This window comes from Rhodotorula toruloides, assembly GCF_000320785.1.
Source record: "Rhodotorula toruloides NP11 unplaced genomic scaffold Scaffold3, whole genome shotgun sequence".
NCBI lineage: Eukaryota > Fungi > Basidiomycota > Microbotryomycetes > Sporidiobolales > Sporidiobolaceae > Rhodotorula > Rhodotorula toruloides.
In genome coordinates, this window is record NW_015622963.1 from 466821 (window position 1) to 482978 (window position 16158).

A 16158-nucleotide genomic window follows, 5' to 3' on the forward strand; every position below is an offset into this window, starting at 1 on the left:
GGCGAGAGCGAAAGAGTCGGATGTGGGGCGGAAGCGGTGCAGGGGGGAGACGGACGCGAGCTAGGATTACTGCCAGAGTGCGCACAGAATGTATACACGAGCTACGAGGGAATGGGCGAGAGCGATGCGTTTCCGAGAGTCTACTCGACGAGGCGACGGGCGTTGCTGCGAGCGGAGAATGAAGGTCAGCGAGTGACGCAGTGGACAAAGTGAGCAGCTGGAGACGCACTGAGCTTGCACTGCGAAGCGAGGAGAGCCGAGGAAGCGGCAAGTCAGTCACGGAAGTTGGTGTACAGAGGAGTGGACTAGACGCACCAATGCGCTCGAGGTGACGGAAGAGCCACAACCGTGCGCTCTGGTCGGGAATGGCGAGGAAGGGGCCGGGGACGGAGCCACGGAGGACGAGGGCTGCGAGGAAGGACAATCAGCGGCGAGCCATGCAGGAGGATCGAGGGAACACTTACTGATGCCGCTGGCCTCGAGCGATATCGTCGCAAGGTCCGAGATTGGTACCTGTACGAGTCAAACAGCTCAGTGCAGGTTCAGGAGAAGGTGGAAGGAGTCAGGCGCACATCCCAGCCGACCTTGAGCTTGTTGACGCGGACGAGGAGGATGCGTGTTGTGGTGAGGATGACGACGAGCGTGTCGTCAGATGACGGCAAGTCGAGGTGTGCGACGTACGTCTCCGAGAAGTAGCGGCCGTTCTCGACGTTCTTGAGCCAGTTCTGGCCGAGTGCTTCTCGCTCCGAGTACGGTCGCAAAACGCCGTCGCTTGCTGTGAAGCGTGGCAGGCGGACGCGGTCGATACCAGTCTGGTCAAAGACGGTTGTCGTGTTGCGGATACCTGCGTCGAGCAAGGAAGTTAGCTAAGGGAACAAGCAGCGAAGAAACGGCTCGAGCGTACCTTCCGTGACATTGTTGGCGAAGTCGAAAATGCCGACGGCTGGCTTGGTGACGGCGCTGTGGTAGCACATCCAGTCAGTAGGAATCTCCACGTCCGATAGGGATAAGAGAAGCGCACCCGACGAGACCCATGCCGACGCCCTTGAAGAAGCCTGCTGCGCCACCCTTCTCCGCTCCTTCGAGCGGTTTCGTCGCGAGACCTTCGAAGCCGCTCGCGACGCTGGTGACGAACGAAGTCGCTCCGGCAGTAACGCCATACAAGGCGTGCTTGGGCTTGTTGCGGAACTGGCGCATTCGTCGCTGGCTCTGGTATTGCTTGTCGAGCGTCGCAGCCGAGAGACCTGGTCGTGCGATACTTGTCAGCAGACGGCATCTACGAACGCAGCGGACTGGACGCACCCTTGCCGATACTGCCGGAAATCTTGGTGAGCGAGTCGCTAAGGCCGAAGACGGTCTTCTTGGCGAGACTGCCGGCACCACGGGCGATGCCGATACCGAGGTCCTTGTTGCCGTTCATCATGATCGAGTCGTACGGCTGGATGAAGAAGTCGGCGACGCCGGAAGAGACGTTGGTGAAGAGGCCGACCGGGTTGCTGCGTTCCCATGCGGAGGTCAGCTCCGGGCTGGTGAAGGTGTGGATGAATCGTGCGCACCCGAGGACATCGGCACTTCCGAGCACTCGGTAGAGCTGGCCGAAGAACTCGTCGCTGTAGTGCACCGTCAACCGCTCTTGCAGGACGGGCAGCGACAGTCGGGCATTCTCGATGACGAGCGCATTCAACCGGACAGGCGCGTCGTTGACGTTGCCGAGAGCCATCGTCAGGGCGTTGATGAAGAAGTAGAGCGGGTTGTGAGAGTTGAGTCTGCCGGCGAGCAAGGTCAGCTAAAGCTGAAGAGAAGACCGCGGTCGAGAGAGGCGTACTTCTGCTCGACGTTGACGCGATCTGTCCGCATGAAGGAGAGGTCGAGCTGAATCGGGTGGAGGTGCAGGACTTCGAAGTAGAGATCGCCGCCCTTCGATGTCGCTGTCGGTTCGGGGATCTCCTCCGGGTCTTCCGTGAGTTTCCTGTCGATGCGGAGGAGTCAGCAGACTGCGACAAGCCCGAAGAAAGGGCGGACGCACGATTCCTGCTCGGCCATTCCGTTCGCACCGGAGAATTTGGCAAAGTCGAGGAGGGCGAAGAGGAAGTCTTCGTCGACTTCGATCGTCATCTCCTGCAGCAAGATTGAGGCATATTTGAAGTAGCTGACGCCGTGCGCTGCATATGCAAGATGTGATCAGCGTTGTGTGGCAGACCGAGAAGCGAAACGCCGCACCCTCGTCCTTGAGTAGGATCGCCGAGACCTGCAAGCTCGGGTGCACCTCAAGCTCCTTGCTGTCCTTCGGGATGACCGACGGGTAGAGGAGGATCGGGTAGAGACCGCCGAACAGCTGATTGTCAATCTGGATCCACTTGATGCCGACGTCGTAGGCGACATTCGTTGTCGAGTCCGCATACTTGGCCGTGACGCCGCGGAACGAAGCGTAGATGAGCTCCTGCATCTTGCGGTTGACGATCGAGATGCCGATACCCTCGAGGCTGACGCTAAGGGAAAAGGTCGTCACGACGTCAACGTCGACAGCCTCGAAGACGGCGTCTCGGCTGCTCGTGATTGACTCGGCGCGAGAGATCGTCTCCGTATTGCGCCGCTGCAGCTTGAAGACGCTGTCCTCCTCAACATAGTTGCTGAACGTGACGGCCTGTGTCGAACCCTCGGCACGGACATCGATCGAGATGACGGCGGTGTGTCCTTCGTGATTGAAGCGGAAAGGAATGAGGGCGCCGATCTCGAGAGGGTTGACTGCCCGTTCCCGCCCGCCGCACGAGATGCGGAACTGTCGGATGTCGTCCGCCGGGCGGTCCCAGGCGTATGGAAGCTTCGAACCTCGCTCGAGCCTGTACCGCCGTCGCTTGCTCTGCTCGCCGTCGCCTTGTACGCCATCGTGCTCGGCCTGCCAGAAGTCGATCGGGTAGTCCGAGTCGTTCCGGAGAAGGAACGGCCAGGCGCCCTGCTCTGGGTCGAGGCGAACAAAGATGCATGGTCCCTCGAGGACGGCGTCGATGCGGGCGAGACGCTCGTCGCTCGAGCTGGTGGGAACGCGGACATAGTTCTGTCCCACGTCCTGCAGCTTGAACGGCGCCGACCAGTGGTGACTGCCGGGGAAGGACAGCGAGAGTTGCGGGGACTGTCCCGAGCGCAGGAAGCCGACATGGTGTCGTTCTCCGGCCTGCAGCAGTGACTCTTCGCTTGAGCCAAACTCGCGGATGCGAACCGGCTCGTCGAAGTTGTTCTTGACGATGAAGCGAGGGCAGAGGGTGATGACACGAGTGAGCTTGTACTGCGAGCGAGAGCCTGTGTCAGTACGGTTGTGCGAGGGGAAAAGAGACTGTTGACCTACGTCGCCGAGACCCTCCGTTACCTTGAGACCAACCCGAACCTCTTCCTTGCCGGTCGCCGACGGCAGGACGACTTCGGTCGTCAAACCGACCGTCTCGAAGCTGAGCGGTGCCGACCAGTTCGAGTCGCCGATGCGCAGCAGCGCCCGGTTTCGCCGGTCGTCGGTCGGGAAGGAGAACATGAACGCATCTTCTGGCTTGCGCTTGGCCGCCTCGGAGGAGAACTCGTCGAGACCTGCGACGCTCTTGGCCGAGCCGAAGAACGATTTGGTCTTGAGCGCGAATGGGAGGCCAGTCTTGTTCATCAGGACGTAGGGCGAGTAGACCTGGACCCTGAACGCGCCGCCCGAGTCTGGGTGCTTTCTGCACACGATGCAGCTGCGTCAGCGACGAAATCGTGGTGAGCGGAGGGCGCGAACGTACTGGTAGTGGATGCGCAAGTTGAGCTTGCGGTCCTCCTTGTCCGCCAACACAAGGTCGCCCTCGACTGGCAGGTCCTCCGGGTTGTCGGTGTTGATAATCGCGAACTCGCTTCGACCGAGATCTGCGGTCGTGGGAACTGTCAGCTTGCGAGGCGAACACAGCTGGCGGCCAACTTACTCGTATCCTGCACCTCGACGCTGAGTAGGAGCAAGTGCGACAGCTCGGCCACGTGGATAGGGCTGACCCCGCCTGCACGCAGGAAAGATGTCCAGTTGTGCTCGAGGTTCTTGTCGAAGACGCGGTAGCGAATGTCGTGCGGCAGCAGGTTCTGCACCTCGACAGGCGCTCGCAAGCGGAGCGTGATCTTGGGGTAGATGCTGCGGTCGTCCAACCTGTTAGAACTCGCTGTCGCCACGCAAGAAAGACTCTCTCACCGGACGAGCGGGTCGGACTTGTCGTGCAAAGCGTAAGCCTGGAAGCGGAAAGCCGCCTCCTTCTGCGACTTGCAGACGATGGCGCGGGTTGGACGCTTGACGAGGTCCTGCCAGTGCAGACTGTCGCTCGACCAGTTGTAGCCGAAGCCGGCTGCGAAAACCAAGAAAGTCAGCAAGCGAAGCACTTACGAGGCGATAAGCAGCACTTGCGATCGGGTCGCAGCTTGATACGGTTGTGGTAGGCTGCCAGGATGGGGACGGCACATTCGCCGCCAGGAGCTGAGAAGGCGATTCGTCAGCCATGGACTAGAACGGCAATCCCAATCTCAGGCCACCTACGGATCTTGTAGACCTGCGATGCCTTCTTGCCGTGCTCGTCGACAATGACCATCTCGGCGTTGACGAGAGACTTGTTTTCGATGAGGAACGTCGAGCGGAACGTGACGACCTTGACGTTGTCGACGAGCTTGACGTCGCAGAGCAGGCGGTGCGTGACCTTGTCGATCTTCGGCCGCAGAGCGTGGATGTGCTCGCCTTCGCGGTCGACGTACACGTGCTTGAGTCGCTCCCAGCCCAAGCCGTCGAAGGCAACCGTCAGCGAGTTGTGCGTGCTCGCAGAGACATTCTCGCGCGCCGTCCGCCAGTCGTCGAACCGCCAGGGAACATCGTCGCCGTCATCCAGCCGCTGACCTTGCGCGCCGGCGTCTGCGCTCTCGCTCCACAGCGAGAGAGGGTAGCCGGTGCGATTCTTGATGAGGAACGGAGCGTTCGAGCCGCGCGGTTTCTTGAAGACCTTGTCGCCTTCTCGGTCCATGATCGACATCGTGGTCATCGCGACCTCGATGAAGGTCGATGTGACGTTGAGCTCGAGGCGCTTCTTCGACGAGACGTCGATGGCGAGGAGGCCGGTCGTGACGGAGCGCGTCACCTGTGAGCGCCGGTGGTCAGCACTGGCTGGCGGAACGGCAGGAGTGCCCAGCTCACGTGCACGCCAAACTCCCACGGGTCCATCAAAGGCTCCCAGTGCGAGACCTTCAGGTTGAAGTAGTTGATGAACGGCTTGATCATAACGCTCGCGTCCAGCTGCGGCGGAGGAGCTTGGGTCAGCGAGCCGTCTTCCGCGGGAGGAGCGGGTGCACGCACATCTGTTGACCAATCCTTCGCCTTGGCCGTGAATTTGCCAGCCTTGAGGTCGAGCAGCGGAAGGTCGTGCATGTCGCCGATGATGATGAGCTGGAGCCCGTCGAAGGTGGCGCGGAGCTGCTCGAGACGTAGACGGGTGAATTGCCAGCCCAATCCCGCTCAGACGAGGGTTACGCACCGTCTCCTTCGTGACGATCACCTGCGCCTTCACGATGTCCTCGCGGACTGGTCTTGAGCCGCCTGACACGGATCGTCGTCGAGTCGCGGCGTCGCTCTTGCTGCGCGTGCGGACCTTGCCGGACTGCAGCGACTCGAGGTCTGGTCGAGCTGGCTGCTCTTCCGGTGCAGACGACCCGCGGTTCGAAAGCTCGATGGCGCGGTTGATAATCGAGTTGATGAGGAAGATGTCGCGGAGGGAGACGCGGAGGATGAGCGGCTGGACCCCGACCTCGATGTTGGTGACCTGCCGTCCGCCGTCTGTCCTGCTGTCCATCGAAAGGATGACGTCGACGTCGTCGAGGACCCGGATGTTCTCCTTCGGCCGGTCCATGCGACAGAGGAACATGCCCATGCGAGCGATCGTCAAGGCGAGCGTGCCCTGCTGCGTCATCTGCGCCTGGCTGAGCGACAGAACAACCGCCTCCGAGTCTGCCTTTGCCGGATTCTCGAGGAGGATAATCGTCGGCGAGACCACATTGATGCGGTACGCGAGGGTTGATTCCGTCGCCGGCGACGGGTCGACCTTCTGCTCGTCCGCTTCCTTGAGGCCCTCGTCCATGTCGTTCTCGTCCTGTCCAGCGTTCGGAGCTTGCGGGAAAGCGCTCGAGAAGTAGTCGACGAGCGCAAAGAGCGGGTCGAGCGAGAAGATGATCTTGGGCGAGTCCACTGTGACGTTCGCGATCGCACTCTTGTCGAGACCGCCAGACTGCGTGTAGTGGACCATGAACTGGTGACCCGAATGCTTCGTCGCGGGGATGATCTCGCGGAACTTGGTGAGGCGGGCGGGGCGGGTGTCGTGGATGGTGAACGAGCGGATCGCGACTTCGGCTTCCATCGACCCGTTCGACACCATCTTGTACTTGACGGCGGTGTCGTTGAGGGCGAAGCGCGCCAGGCTCGCCTCCTCGAGGCTTTCCGTCGATGTCGCTGCCTCGGTGAAGAGTTCGAGGAAGACGGTGTTGACAGCAAAGTCCACCTCGAGGGTCGACTTGAGCTGGACTTGCTCGCCGTCAATCGTCTTGGCCGACTTTGGCAGCTCGGGCAGAAGGTCGACCACCTCGGCGCCATGTGCGTCGCGTACGACGTCGTCGTTCCTGCCCTTGAAGGCAGCCTCGACAACCCTCTTTGGCGGCGGAGGAACGGGAGCAGCCTCGATCATTGCGGACGCCTCGTCGTCAAGTTCTTCCTCATCGAAGGCGAACGCGGACGGGATCGTCTGTGAGAGGTGGATGAGGAGACCATACTGCGCCTGGGTCAGCTTCATCTTGATGTCCGACATCTTGGCCGAAACGAGCGTGCCAGGCGCCTCGAGCTCCTTCGCTGGATCGACGCTTTCGTGCAGGGTGACGTTGACGTCGATGCGGACACCGTCGAGAACGGGCAGGGAATGCGCCTCGCCGCCGTGGTAGAGCGTGGACTCGAGCCCGACCTCGTGCAGGCCGAAGCTGATCTTCGTCTTGACGACCTCGTCCGTGACCTCGAAGTCGTTCTTGAGGCTGAGCTCCCCGAGTTTGGCGACGATCGTGTCGTCGGCACGTTTCGCCTCCTCGTGTGGGAACACGAGAATCGGCGTCTTGACGAGGATGTCGTAGTGCATCTTCGGAATCATCGTCTGCATCTCGGTCGCTCGTTGCGCCGCCGCCTGCGTTGCCGCATCGTACACGGCCTTCATGCGGCCAAACTTGGTGAAGAATGCGAGGATGCGGTGGACGGGCTCGGAGCGGAAGGTGAAACGCAACGAGCCACTTCGCAGGTGGACACTCGTATCGTAGCCGGGATACGTCGTCTTGTCGGTCGGGTCGTAAGTCTCGTAGCGGAAGTCGGCAAACTCGTCGCCCTGGATGGTCAACATCTCCTGCGGCGTCGACGAGCTGAAGTCGTCGTGAAGCGAGAGGTTGCCGAGGTGGGTGGCAACGCGGATCGTCGGGCCGCGAAGGAGAACGGAAACGTCGGCGGCAGACAACGAGAGCGTCGCCAGTCGCAAGCCGTCCTCGTTGAGGATGAGGTTGATGCTCGTGAGCTTGACCTTCACCCGCAGCTTGTCCGTATTGGCCTCCTCGACCTGCATCTCGTTCTCGGCGCCTTCGATTTGCGGCGATGATGGCGCCGGTGCGTCGACCGGGTCGGTGAACGTCGTCATGATCCAGTCGAAGAGGAGAAGGATGCTGCTCCGCGTGACGACGAGGTTGAGCGTGGACATCTCGACGTCGACGGACTTGTCGAACCCTTCGTGGACCGTCATGAACTCGGGCGAACTCTTCTGTACGCCCTGGTAGCGCACACGGACGAGATCATGCTCGTGGCCGCCTTCGAGCTTCTCGCTTGTCAAGAGGTGCCGGAAGTCGGAGTTCTGAGCGGCGGTCATCTTGTCCTCAAGGTAGAGCGAGCGCAGGACGACGTCGACACTCATGTCGTACGGACGAAGCTCAAAGCCGACCTTGAAGCCTTCGAGGACGGCGTTGACGAGCAGCCGATCTGGCTTCGTCGGATCCGCGTTTGAGCGGTAAATCGAGCCCTGCACGCGGTCGACGGAGAAGCTGAACTCGAACGTCTTCTGATGGATGTTCTGCTTGCCGTCGGCAATGTCGGGGGTATCGAAGAACTCGTCCTTGCCGCCATCCTTGTCGTCCTCGTCGTCGCCCGCGTCGCCCTCGGCGCTCTCCGAGTCGGTATAGTGCCCGACATGCAGGTCCTCGTCGTCATCATCGAGCGTCGCAGCCCTCGATCGAGATTGGGCGAACGACGTGCCCCGTTGATTGGGCTGAGGTCCCGGTCGCTGCACCTGGACGTCCTCGTCGCCAAAGTGCGGGATCGCGACGTCGATCATGCGCATGAGCGATTTGTACTTGCGGTCGGAGAAGTTGAGCTGGAGAGTCGGCAGCGAACCGGAGACCTTGAAGCGGGTGAGGTTCGGCGCCTGAGCGAGGATGCAGTTCTGGGCGAGGAAGGTGAGGGACGTCCGTTCCAGGATGTGCAGCTCGCCGGTCGAGCTGGAGTGATGGTCGCCCTTGATATCGAGAGCGTCAAGGCAAGTCTGCAGCGAGGGTCCCATAAGGAGCTGCGGAGCGACCCAGGTCAGCAAGAGTCGTCAGAGGCAGACCGACTAGAGTCTCACGCACCTGGGCGTCTTCGAGCTTGACGTAGAACTTGTCGTACATGAGGCTCTCGAGGCGCTTGTAGTCCTCCTCTTGATACTCTTGATGTTCCTTGGCCTTGACGGCGTCGATGGCCGACTGGTCCGCCAACTCGCTCACGACCGAGATGTGGCCGGCGTCGAGGACGATGTGCTGGCAGTCCTTCTGAGTCATGCTCTCCGGAATGATGATGATCGGCTGCGGGTGAGAGTGAAGGTCAGCTTCCAGCTCTCGAGAAACGAGTAGCCAGGCGAGACGCACCGCGTTGAGGTCGAGCTGGACGTCCACCGTCTTGTGCTGCTGCAGAGCGTACTCGAGACCGGCCCTCGTCTCCTTGCGGATGCCCTCGAGCGTCTCGCTCGCGACGTCGATGAGCGCACCGACCGACTCGAGCTGGCTCTCCGGCGGTTGGAAGAAGGCAAAGATGGCCTCGACGTAACCTCGGTGGTACACGATCTCGGTGTGTCGCAGTCGGACCGCGAGGGCATTGTCGGCGCGCTTGTCGAGCGGGTTGTGCTCGAACTTGAGCGAGAAGAAGGGGTTCTCCTGCATCGCCCACTCGCCAACCCCGTCTCGCGCAATCTCGTCTTCGACCTCCTCCTCGCCGTCGTCGTACTGCCCGACGTCGTCGTCCGCCTCGCGCTCCTCGGGCGGCGGCAACCTCGCGCGCTGCTTCTTCTTCGCCCGGCGCTGCTCCTCCTCATCCGCCGCAATCTCCTTGACCCGCACAACCTGCTCATGCAGCGTGTTCTCGCACGTCCCGTCAAATACGCGCAACCCACCGAGCGCGAGAGTCGCCTCGAGGTTCTCTGGCCGCTGCGCCATGTCGAGTCGCAAGTCGTCAAAGTTGAGCGCGATGAGATCCTTTGCCGTACCATGCGGGTCGGTGCGGAGCGCGAACGAGCCCGTCTCGAGCTTGGCTTTGACGCGGAGCAGGAGCGTATCGGCGGGGTAGTCGACGGCGTTGGCGACCGCGTCCTTCTCGTCCCAGTCGATCGCCTTGTACAGCTCCTTCCGCTGCTCCTCGTTCAGTCCCGACGACGGGTCGTCCGACTCGTGCTGGTCCGCAGCCGCAGCTGAGCCGCCGCCGCCGCCCCATCCGACCCACGATCCGATCCACGAAGTCGCCTTTGCCGTGGTCGTCTGCGGCTTTGGAGGAGGCGGGTGCTCGATCCGGTCTTTGCGCATCTCGGACCGTGCGATCGAGCGGTAGAACCGGATGTCCTTGTAACCGAGCTTGACCTCGAGGTCGACGAGTTCTTGCGATTCCTGGCGGTGCGAGCGAAGGTTAGCCTGTGAGATGGGAAGGTGAAGAGGTAAGACGCACCTCGACGTCGATGGTTCCGAGCGTCTTCTTCTTGAACAAGTCGACGTAGGCCTTCCTGTCGTTCCTCCGCTCCGCAAAGTACTCCCAGCTCCACTGCCTATGCTTCTCATGGACCTCGCTCCTGATCGCGCTCGTCGCAAACTTCCACAACGCGCGGTTCCTGTTCTTCTCAAACTCCTCCTGCGGCGGTCGGAACGAGCGGTACTCGCGTTGGCGGATGTAGAAGTGGAACAAGTCGACCATCGACAGCGCGTCGCGGTACTGGTCCGCATCGAGCACGAAGCCAAGTTCCTGGAAGAGGAGCTCGGCGTCCGTCTTGGGCGTGTGCGCGTCCACCTTCTTGTTCATTACGAGCCGTCCCTGGCCCGAAACGGGTTTCAGGACAAACTGGTGCGAAGGCGTGTGACCCCCGCGCGCGATCAAGTCGGTGAACTTCACGATCGCGTCGCTCAGTTCGTGACCGGCGAGAGAGGGCGAGTCGGTGTCGAAGTAGACGGCGAGCGAGTCGAGCGTCGCGAGTTTGTGCACCGGGCCAGCGTGCTTCGTGATGAAGGTTGGCTGCCAGTTCTCGTCGGTCGAGACGGCGGAGAAGCGGGAAAGGGTGAGGCCGACGGAGAAGGGGTGGCCGGGGACCGACAGCTTGTCCTCGTACCGGATGTGGATGTTGCGGATCTGCGCAGGCAAACGGTCAGCTCCTCTTCATCCACGCTTCTCCCGCCGCGCACCTCAATCTGCAAGTTGTCAACAATCTTGTTGATCAAGCTCGTCGTGAACGACTGGTTCTTCTGCTCCTCCTCCGCGCTCAACCCAGGCGCAGGATGCGTCGTGAGCATCTCTGCGTTCTCGAGCTTCTCGAGTTTCGCCGCCTGCGCTCGAGCTGCATCTTCTTCCGGTGTCGCTTTCGACGAGTCGGTCGGGACGGCGAGGAGGTAGACGTTCTCGATCAGGACACGGACGGGCTTGCCCGACAAGTTGGACCTGCGCGCGAGCGGTGTCAGCTCATGCCTCTCGCCTTCCCGAGCGCCTTCGCGACGCACCAAGGTATGGACAGGGTCAGGTCGCCAAGATAGCCTTCCACCACATCGACCGGTAACCGGAACTTGTCGAGCGCCTCCTTCTTGAGGCGGAGGTTGCGGAGCTTGACATCGCCCGACCAGATTCCGACGTTGAGCTGGCTGGTGTTGAGGTTGTCGACCTGTCAACCCGTGGAAAGAGCGAGTCGGATGCGAGTTCGCAGGAGATGACGAGGGATTGGGAAGGGAAGGAGGAGGGAGACGGCGAGGGCGGCGTGAGATGGGCGTAGCGTATGTGGAGAGTGTCAGTAGGAGTAGATTCGATGCTTAAGACTGGACATGCGGACGCACGTAGGCGGAGAGAGTGCGGTTGAGGATGCCCGCGAGGACTCCTTCCAACACCATAGCTGCGCCGCCGTTCGCCCGGTCGAGTCGTGATCAAGCGATTCCAAGCGTAGTAGAGCCGTTCAGTCCAAGCAAGCAAGCCAGTCGAGCGGTTGCGGTGAGAAGTGGAGCGCGACCTTGCTCGCCTCCTCCTGCGTCACTTCACAGTCTCCCTTCACATCGCTCCTGGATTTTCGCCAGTAGCTGGAAGTAATGTGATACGGTGTGCTGGGAATTGTCAGTGTGCCAGCTACTCAGCCGGTGAGGTGTGTCGGGAGGCCTTTGGAGCCGGCATTGCTCGCCCGGACCAAGGTCGACCCGCTCTCGCACTCACACACGCTCACAAAGACTGCCACAGCTCGGAACGCGCTCACAGGCTACACTCGAGACACTTCAGTCAACTCAGACCGCCGCCCCGTCGCTCCTCGCTGTCCAGCAGACCCTCCCCACTCTCTCATCTCTCCAAGCCCACACCGACTCGCACACCATGTCGACCGCCGTCGTGACCCCCTCGAAGCAGATCAACCCCCTCCTGGCAGGTGCGTGCGCCCTTCCCTGCCATCCCTGCGTCTTGCTCGACCCTGACAAGCTGACCCGACCTCCTTGTCCCCCTCGACGCGCCCTTCCACAGCGTACCTGCAGTCGCTCGCGACTCGGCCGATGCTCACCAAGTCCCTCACCTCGGGCAGTCTCTCGTGCGTCGCTATCGCCGCCCTGCGAGACGCGGCCGCTGACCCGGACCCTCCCTCACCTGCAGCATCCTCTCCGAGATCATTGCCGGCCACGTCGCGGGCTCGCCTCCGCCTCCCCTGCCCGCCAAGGAGCGCACGGGTATCCTCCCTCTCGACATCCTCAAGCAGAACCACAAGGCCCTCAAGCTCGGTCTCTATGGTTTGTCCCTTTCTCCCTCCTCCCCCCTCGAAGCGCGGCTGACGAAAGAACGGACGGACAGGCTTCTTCGTCTCGGCCCCGCTCGGACACTCGCTCCTCGCTATCTTGCAGAAGGCTTTTGCGGGCAAGACCTCGGCGCGCGCAAAGCTCGGCATGATCGTCGCCTCGAACCTCTTTGTCTCGCCCATCCAGCAGTCGGTTTACAGTGCGCTGCGTCGGTCCGCTTGGGATTGTAGCACCATTTGACGCTGATTGTGCGCGCAGTTGCCGCGATGGCTATCATCAACGGCGCGACGACTCCGCAGGCCATCATCAACGCCTGGAAGATGAGCATCTGGAAGATCATGAAGGTGCGCCTGTCCCTCCGCCTCTTCCCTCTCGCTCGTTACTGACTTGCGCGTACGGTGCAGCTCTCGTGGGTCGTCTCGACCCTCTCGATGGCGTTCGCGCAGAAGCTCCTCGCGCCCGAGTTGTGGGGTGCGTTCCGCTTCCTTCCTCCTCGCCTTTCCTCGCTCTGACGCTCCTTCCCTTTTCTCCAACGTCCACAGTGCCGTTCTTCACCGTACGTTCTCCTTCCTCCCCTGCCCTCCCTCTCCGTTGTCCCGAACTGACATCTCCTTCGCGCGACAGCTCGTCGGCCAAACCGTCGGCTGCGTAATCAACATCCAAGTCCGTCTCCTTCTCCCCCTCCTCCCTTCTCCCCTCCCCTGCTGACGGCTGTGAATGGTGGCAGGTCAAGCGCCGCGCGCTCGCCGCACGCGCCAAGTCCCAAGCCGCCAAGGACGCTGCCGAGGCGCTCGAGAAGAAGGTTGAGAAGGAACTTGGACCGGCTGGACAGGGCAAGAGTCAGTGAGGTCGAGGGGTGTTGGTGATTTCGTATGTCTCGGTTTGGGATGGTTTGTAAGGCTTCTGTTTTGTCTATTGTCTCCGGTGCGCGATGGCTCCCGGAAGAGAGGACGAAAAGGATCTGGACGACAGAGTCTTTGCAGGAGAACGATGCGAGATTCGAGACTAGCGAGACGAGACGAGACGAGGAGGTACTACTTGTGAAGCGAACACAGAACTGGAAGAAGCAGAAGAAGAAGAGGGTTGGGGGTACTGCTCAAAGAAACAACTTGGGTGACGAAAGCGAAGGAGGAAGGGGAAGTCGTACATGCGAAGAAGGAGGCGCGGAGAAGGTACTGATGCGAGTTGGCGATGCGCAAAGAGGGAAGAGAGAGACACGCGTGTAGCTGAGAACTCTGGGACAAAGTGGAACCATGCGAAGGAGAGCTTGAGAACCTGAGTAAGGGGATGGAGGGAGGGGAACCGACGACGGCGACGAGGGGCGCTCCTCCTCGCGACAATCGACCTCGTATCTGCTTCTGCGCGCGCCTTCGACGAAGGAAAGTGAAGGGGGGTACTGCTGAAAAGGACGAATCATGGCGCGAGAAAGAGAGAGATGACGACAAGTGGCGGGAGGCGCAAGACGAAGCGGATGGAAAGGGCGGGACAAGGGCGAGACGGACACGCGCGAGGCTACCGCTGGGGAACGAAGAAGCCCTTGACCGGTTGCGGCGCCGCGTTCTTCATCTCGACCGCGCCCGAGCCCGCCGGATCAAGCATCATCCCGAGCGAGTTGGGCGTTGAAGCCGCGAGTGCGGCGGCGGCCGTCTGTGCAGGCGACGGAGCGGCCTTGAGTGTTCCGCTGCGCGAGAGAGAGCCGAACCCGGAGTCGTTCGAGCGGATTCCGGGGCGGGACGAGGCGCGCGAGGAGGACGAGTCGGGGGTGTAGACTGCTGAGGAGGTGGGAGGGAAGGCCGGAGGAGGAGGGGCGAGGGAGGAGACGGTCGCTTGTTGCTGAGCGTGCGGAGAGGGAAGCTCGCCCGACCCTCCGAGGTCGAGATCGAACATTCCGTCCTCCATCATCTGCTCGTCCTCGTCGACGTCCTCGAGTCCGCCCGAGCCCGCACGCGGCGGAGGAGACTGGTCGTCGTCGTCGTTCTCGTCGTCATCGATCTCGGAACGCGAGGTGTCAAAGTCGCCTGCGTCCGAGAGGAGCGACGAGGGCGCGAAGCGGGGAGAGCCGAACGATTTCGTGAGCGCGTGGATGTTGATGCCGAACTCGGCGTCGCCGAGCAGGCCGGACGAAGGGGGAGAGACGGCGGCGGGCCTGCGGGCGGATCCCACCGTCAGCGCGGTACATCGGGTTCACAGTCCGGACAGAACGCACCAGAAAGACTTCTCGTCGGGAAGAGACGACCCAGCAGACGCAGCTGCGAGGATGGCGGCACCCTCGAGGAGCTGGACCTGCTGGTGCTTGCTCAACATCAACTTGCTCGCCTCTTTCCAGTGCTGCGCGGCGTCATTCATCGTCAGCAAGGCATCCAATGCGAAGAGAAAGAGACTCGCAGCGCACCGCCGTGTGTTCCTGGCCAATGGAAGGCGAGAAGGTCAGGATGCGAATGTCGAAGAAACGGGGAGCCGGGTGGGGAACGCACCCAGCGGTGTTTGGTGAGGCAAGTCGAGTGGCGGTAGACCTTGGCGCACTTTTCGCACTCGTAAGTCTGCCCCTTCTCCTTGCGCTGCTTGCCGCCGGACGCCGGCGGGAGAGGTTGACCGTCTGGGCCCGCCTCGTCGAACTCGTCGTCCGGAAGGGGCACGGTCGACAGGCTCGTGCTCCGGGCGCGTCCTGCATTGTTCAAGGGACCGACTGGGACGGACTGGGAGAGGGCCGACGCGCCGGCGCGGAGCTGGTTCGAGGTGGAGAGGCGCCGGGTCTTGGAGATAGAGGACGGCCGTTTCGACTTTCCGGCGCTCGAGCTGAGGGTCGGACCGTACGAGTAGGCTGCAGGGGAGTAGGCGGACGCAGCGAGAGGCGCGCCTGCCCCGATGGGGATGGGGATGGTCGACGACGGCGGACTCATCTGCGGGCGCGGGGGGGTCGAATGGTCAGCATGCGCCGGATCCGTCGGTGGCCGTGTTGGACCGCGTAGAAAGTGTGTGTGAGCGTGTTGGAGTGTGACTCGCCTGTGCCGAGCTGCGCCTGGTGCCGTACGACGACATCTGCGCGGGTACCGAGGTTGTGCGTCCGGAGGAAGGGTGTGGAGGAGTGCGAGTTGGGCTGGCTGGGGGGTTGTCGATGCCGGCGGGTGCGATTAGCGTGGTGTTGTTGCTCGACAGACTCGCGTTGTAGCAGGAAGCGGTGAGCGAGTGCAGAGAGAGGGAGAGCCGCCGACCGGTGCCCCTTGTCCTCGTGCGTGCCGCCTTCGCTCGCCATTCTCTCACTCGAGCGATAAGGCTGCTGTGCACACTCTAGAACTACTGTGACTCGCACTGCACGCCCACGCTGTTGCACCGCTCCTCCGGCCTCGTTCCACCACCCTCCGCACCGCCTCGCTCGCCCTCTCGCCAGCGACTTTTTTTCCTGCAAAGTGGAGTCGAAGTGGGACGGTGCTCCAGAGGCTAACGGGTCGATCCCCGTCCCGGACGACGTGACTGGCTTTGATAAAGTGCACAGCGCATGCACTCACTCGAGCCACCAGCGGAGTCCGCTCTCCTCGTCGTCCTGCCAGCTGGCAAACTCGCCTCCACTCGCAGAGAAGAAGAACAGCCGCCTCATCAATGCTGCAGATCCTCAAGCGCCGACGCTCGTCTCTAGAAACGGATGCGACGCCGAACGACCCTTCTTCGTCGCGCCCAAGTGAGAGGCAAGCATCGCGAGCCCATCTCTCGCATCATCGACTCGTGAGAGAGAATTTTCTGCGAGTGTTGCTGCGAAGAGAACGTGCTCGGTCGTGCGTGCAGAAGAAGATTGAGAGGTGAGAGGACGTGAGAGCGAGGAGGGATTGCGAGCGGTGAGAAGGTCGA

At 61.8% G+C, this 16158-nt stretch overlaps 3 protein-coding genes across 3 annotated transcripts; 1 reads left to right on the plus strand and 2 right to left on the minus strand.

Moving 5' to 3' along the window:
• Positions 1–140: 140 nt before the first annotated feature.
• Positions 141–11439, minus strand: RHTO_04750 (vacuolar protein sorting-associated protein VPS13; the record flags this gene model as incomplete). Its single annotated transcript, XM_016418414.1, has 26 exons — positions 141–165; positions 230–239; positions 316–408; positions 465–513; positions 573–844; positions 905–960; positions 1022–1244; positions 1303–1496; positions 1557–1766; positions 1826–1969; positions 2027–2162; positions 2221–3283; positions 3344–3704; positions 3765–3885; positions 3942–4141; positions 4199–4349; positions 4409–4477; positions 4538–5126; positions 5183–5458; positions 5520–8618; positions 8680–8892; positions 8956–9963; positions 10022–10693; positions 10747–10999; positions 11059–11216; positions 11386–11439. 26 exons carry the CDS (start codon positions 11437–11439, stop codon positions 141–143), a joined length of 9699 nt encoding a protein of 3232 aa, XP_016275690.1.
• Positions 11440–11905: 466 nt separating this feature from the next.
• Positions 11906–13162, plus strand: RHTO_04751 (protein of integral membrane protein, Mpv17/PMP23 family; the record flags this gene model as incomplete). The annotated part of the gene is made up of 9 exons (XM_016418415.1): positions 11906–11957; positions 12050–12113; positions 12176–12309; positions 12371–12514; positions 12574–12659; positions 12720–12786; positions 12858–12871; positions 12940–12978; positions 13043–13162. The coding sequence occupies 9 exons, from the start codon at positions 11906–11908 to the stop codon at positions 13160–13162; spliced, it is 720 nt and encodes a 239-aa protein (XP_016275691.1).
• A 665-nt stretch (positions 13163–13827) lies between these two features.
• On the minus strand, positions 13828–15354 carry RHTO_04752 (zinc finger, C2H2-type domain containing protein; the record flags this gene model as incomplete). Its single annotated transcript, XM_016418416.1, has 5 exons — positions 13828–14461; positions 14522–14643; positions 14708–14719; positions 14790–15215; positions 15319–15354. The coding sequence occupies 5 exons, from the start codon at positions 15352–15354 to the stop codon at positions 13828–13830; spliced, it is 1230 nt and encodes a 409-aa protein (XP_016275692.1).
• Positions 15355–16158: the final 804 nt, after the last annotated feature.